The sequence below is a fragment of the Cryptotermes secundus genome, unplaced genomic scaffold (assembly GCF_002891405.2).
Source record: "Cryptotermes secundus unplaced genomic scaffold, Csec_1.0 scaffold160, whole genome shotgun sequence".
Lineage (NCBI taxonomy): Eukaryota > Metazoa > Arthropoda > Insecta > Blattodea > Kalotermitidae > Cryptotermes > Cryptotermes secundus.
The window spans coordinates 709,602-714,748 of record NW_019745080.1 but is presented as its reverse complement, the minus strand read 5'-3'; the positions used below and the strand labels follow the sequence as shown (position 1 = coordinate 714,748).

The window sequence follows — 5,147 nt, the reverse complement described above, 5'->3', positions numbered from 1 at the left end:
GGACCCACGGCTTAAAGTCCCTCCCGGAGGACTTGTTCCCTGAATTTTTCCGCCCTTAAAAATTCCATGACCTCCACCGGGTTTGAACCCGCGTACTTCGAGTCATGAGGTGGGAACGTTACCCCTAGACTACGGAGGCCACTTTGTTGTTAGAATAGTAAGCCCAGTTGTAGAGCCCAGAGACAAATCTCATCTGCAAGAATGAGTATGATGTATGGGTCGTTAATGTGTGATGTGTTGGGTGTGCAAATTTCAATATGTGTCATTATATGATCATAAAATATAACATATGAGTCTTTGTCTGGGTGTCCATACATTCGATGTGTTTGACCTGTGCACTGGTTTGGTGTAAACTGATTCTACAGCAGCAGTCATCTGAATAAAGCAGGAATGCCTACGGGCTGTGTATATTCCATATGTGAAGGGTGTTTCTGAGAAGTTCAAATGCATAGGGAATTGATATAACCATGATTTATTCCAGGCGTCTTACAGTGCATACACTCATCCACCTCACTCTTCACTCCTGCACTACATGTTTCGGCACAAAGGTGCCATCTTCAGGTGCTTTTCGATTTACGTTAAACTACTTCACTGCATGCCTTGCCGTCTTCATACTAAAATAACTAAAATATATGTTCATCATATATATTAATAAATATTAAATANTATTTATTAATATATATGATGAACATATATTTTAGTTATTTTAGTATGAAGACGGCAAGGCATGCAGTGAAGTAGTTTAACGTAAATCGAAAAGCACCTGAAGATGGCACCTTTGTGCCGAAACATGTAGTGCAGGAGTGAAGAGTGAGGTGGATGAGTGTATGCACTGTAAGACGGCTGGAATAAATCATGGACATAAATCAGTGCAACAGGACGCTAAAATATAACATTAAGATGATCTTCAGAAATAAACGTCCTCTTAGGGGTTCATTCATGAAAATCAGGCCAGAAAGAGATCCATAACCGAAGGCACAGTGTGTCTATAGCATTCCCCGTGAATGTGGCAGAAGGTACAATGGTGAAAAAAGGCAGACCTCTAGCTGTGCGGCTCCATAAACGCAGTCAGCATCCCAAAGACAGTCTTCTAGAAAAATCAAAATTAGCCCAACATGCCTATGAAGAGGGTCAGGTAGGCTAGGATGAAGCTAGAATTTTGGAAATTGAAAGTCACAGCAGGTATAGGAAATAAAAGGAATAGGCCCATATGGCATGCTCAACCAATCCGATCAGCCAACCCAGTCTGGACATTTCTCCCCTCTGGATCCCCCTTATCAGCAATGAGGTTACCAACTCACAGAGAAAATCTGTATGGCATGACAAATTCTTCACAGGTTCCTATAAGGTTTTAGTCCACATATGGCTCTAGTGGTAGGCACTAACATGTTTTCACAAATTCTCCATTTAATTCTGTGCATTGGTGTTAATGGACTTGGTTTGTATCATAAATTCTACTTCCCTTTCAATCATGATTCCACATATGTGCATGCTTTATCAAAATTTTTATTGCATATTTTTCTGTTATCTATCTTCAACATAGCCTGATGTCAGGTATTTAAATAGCTGTAGTGAACCTGACATGGGTTATCCAGTGATTGAGGTTAGCTCTTTCTAAGGGACCCAATAGAGTAGATGTCTCTGAGGAAGGAAACAGATCCAGTTTCAAAAACACTGTTTTCTAGTTTTTAGAATGTTAGACAATGGACAAAGTCTGAAAACCAGTAATTCTGAGTGTTATACACCACTGTCAAAACCCTTCAGAACCTACCAAAGATTATCGTATTACTGAAACCAAATAAAAGCGCATTACTGCAGATACTCTTTGGTCATCCAGCTGTAGCCATTCACCAGACCAACTGCATTAACTTCAATATATTAGATTATTTGACAATGTAAGACAGCTGTGTGCATGCTCGATGTTGATTAAGAAATTACTGACAAAATGAAGTCTTTAGTTTTTTACTGTGATGTTACACATAAGAGGAAACTCTACCTGAAGAAGGTGCCATGCAAATTAAACCTATAGGCTGCTGTCATTGAAATTCATTCTCCCTCATCTACATAAAATGTTTAGGGCTCACTTGCCTCCACCTAGTGATGATCTGACTACAGATTCAATTTCTGGTTTATGAAATTACAGCTGTTAACAATTCTACTTGAAAATAAACTTGGAGGAATCTTGAAGCAATGAAGCTAACTTACGAACAAGCTGTCTGATCTTATGATCATCCTTGACAATCTCCATAATTTGTCCTTTAAGGAGCTTTTCTGTTGCAGCATCTAATGGTCTGAATCCATACGTTTGCAAACCTTCAGCTACTTCCTTGACAACTTGTTCAGCAACATTTGGCATTATTTTCTCCAAATCCCTGAAAGTACAAAGTAAAGTAATGATTATCATGAAGCACAGCCCTTCTTCCTTTCTTATGTGAGTTACTTAACCAACACCATCAATATCTAGTTCTTGTGTGGAGGGGGTTAGAATATCTCCACTGTAGTTCTGTGAGTTGTAGAAGGTGATGGAAAAGGAACCCAAAGCCCAGGGATATAACTGGGCCACCCTGCCACTGGAGGACATAAATACAGAGACCTAGTCCTCCAGTTTGGGGGTTGGATGCAAGAGTGATGACCTTGCTCTGTAAAAAAATTACTGTTGTAAAATCCAAAGAAGTGAAAGGTGGATGGTCTAGTTCATGGCATAGCCAAGAATGGATAAATCTGGTTTGAAAAGGGCTGTTTTGCCACTGATGATGATAATGATAATTTTCTCACACGGACTTTCCACCAGAAGAAGCAAGGAAGTGTTAGAACTAAACAGAAACCAGTTATGTTGGGGGACAGGACTACTCAGAGGACACTGTCACCTGAAAGGACACCTCTTAAAATGGGGATGACAGACAGTACCATTTGTGAAAGGTGCCTAGAAAAAGATGAGTAAGCTACACACATCCTATGTGACTGAGGCGACTGCTTGCTTATGATTCTGTCACCTGGACCATTACGTTATGGAACATGGTGACTACCAAGACTTCGTTTAAAGTGTATGATTGTTCAAGGGCTGAAACAGAATGGGATGCACTACAGATGAACAATGGTCATGGTGCAAGGGCCAGTCAAGGCCCACCCCTTATTTATTTATTCATTCATTCATGATAATGATCAATATCTAGACTATACGGCAATGATTGGTAGGATTACTGGTGAACTGGAAAAGATCTGGAAGTGGCTATGGCATAACCAAGCTATATCCAGGCATTTACTTAGAGGGACTGAGCATGACCATCAGATGGGATAACTGTAGTCCTGATCCTGGCCATAATTCAAACCAGGTACCTCCCAACTGAGTCTAGAGAATGTTATGCAACAGCTAACCTGTATAATGTGAATACAACTCTAGAATGTTCATAACAATGCTACAATTCAATAGAATCTCTGACCAGTACACAAGACGGACAACTAAAGGAGAGATTTGTCACAAGATTTCATGTGGGTACTTCTAGCAGGGAACACCAGGTATTTGTCTATTATCCTACAATGTAGAACATGGTAGCATTCTTGGTTGAGGCACTAGGCTACAAGCTGGAAGGTTGTGGGTTTCATTCCTGATGAGGTCAGTGGATTTTTTAAATGACCTAATCCTTCCAGCTGCAGTGTGGCCCTGGGGTCAACTCAGCCTCTAACAGAAATGAGTACCAGGATGCTTCCTGGGGGTAAATTGTGGTCTACTTTGAACACTGTACTGTGTAGGCAGGTTTTGGATTGATAATTGGATTTACTGGACAATTTTACAGCTCATGACTACATTTTACAGATCATTATCACACACAGACTAGCATTCTCAGTCACGCTGCTTGGTAATTGCTTCCAACGGAGGACGTTCCTCTGTTTCTGGGCTCATGTCCTTACGGGGTGGTGGCCATCTCACACCAACCTCGTACTCTGACTACTGGCTTCAGCTGGTACTTCCTGCAGCTGCTAGCTACTGGCTTGAACTGAACTCATAACTCAAAATTATCCTCTTATGTGGCCTTGGCATGGACCACACAGAAAACATCACTTCCAACAGTACCTCAACTGTTGCATGCATACATACACTGCTTAGTGATGTCTCTGTTATTGTTGTGTGGTTACATAGCTGTTGCCTAGTAATGGCTGTTTATCTGGCACCCTTATTTTAGCTGTCACACCTCATGTAACAATTGAACCGTGCAACGGTTCTTCTCCGTGAAGTTCCTTGGAGTCCCCCCCTCGAAACGCCAGGATGCGAGCCGTTCCTCCTTCTTTCCACTTAAAGTCTTAGCTGACGTCAGGTCAGCTGACCTTGCCCCCCCTCCTGGACGCAATGCGAGGTTTCCTGCTTACTCAGAAAGAATGCATCGTTCTCTCTCCCCCGTGGCTTCAGCAAGGTAACATCACTGCTTCCAAATTCAGTTTCGTTTATGTTGAATTGAGCTTGTGAAATTCTGTTTCGGCCTGTGCAGTGTCTGAAGGGGGAAGAGTGCCCTCACGACGTGATCAAGGTTGTGTCAAGTCGTGAGGTTAATCTTGTGTTTGTAATTTTGGAAACGCCAGTAAGTGACTTACTGTTGTAGATAGTTTCCTTTTCATTACGACGCCATGTGGCGTAAGTTAATTTGCTTGGAGTTGAGTTGGCTTAAATAGCCGATCGCCCCTCAGGCGTGCAAGTAACCTGTGTATATTTTCTTGTGCCCTTAAGGCTTGCCGAAGTACAGGCTTGTGTGTCCTTAAGGCTTGCCGAAGTACAGGTTTTTTCCTAGAGAAGTTGAAAGATGCCATGAGGTGTGCCAATACTTGAGTCTGTGCGGCTAGGCACAGAGTAGTTCTGCATCAACTGTCTATTATGTTTTGACCAGTCCCTGCCCATCAGGCAGAGTACACCTGTATGCTTATGTTATCAATATATACATTTATTTATATGTTTGGAAACGCCAGTTGTATTTGTGTATACTTGGGTTGTGTATTCCCTACCAGTTCGGACTAACAGATCCGTCCAGCTTGGCCCATAGTGCCGACAGCGGTTTTCCTCTCCTGAGATCCCCTACTCGACCTTGGGGAGGCATAGTACATCACGTACAAGCAAGTCGTTCTTATGAGCCTGTCCCTTACCCATACTGAACAGGAGT

General features: G+C 42.1%; 1 protein-coding gene across 1 annotated transcript in view; it reads right to left on the bottom strand.

The window, feature by feature from the left end:
* Positions 1 to 5,147, bottom strand: part of LOC111874873 (T-complex protein 11-like protein 1) — a 28,505-nt gene that overhangs the window by 4,642 nt on the left and 18,716 nt on the right. Inside the window, exon 10 of the mRNA XM_023870727.2 lies at positions 2,206 to 2,372. Within this exon, the coding sequence (XP_023726495.1) occupies positions 2,206 to 2,372 (167 nt within the window). The remainder of the gene's footprint in view (positions 1 to 2,205; positions 2,373 to 5,147) is intronic.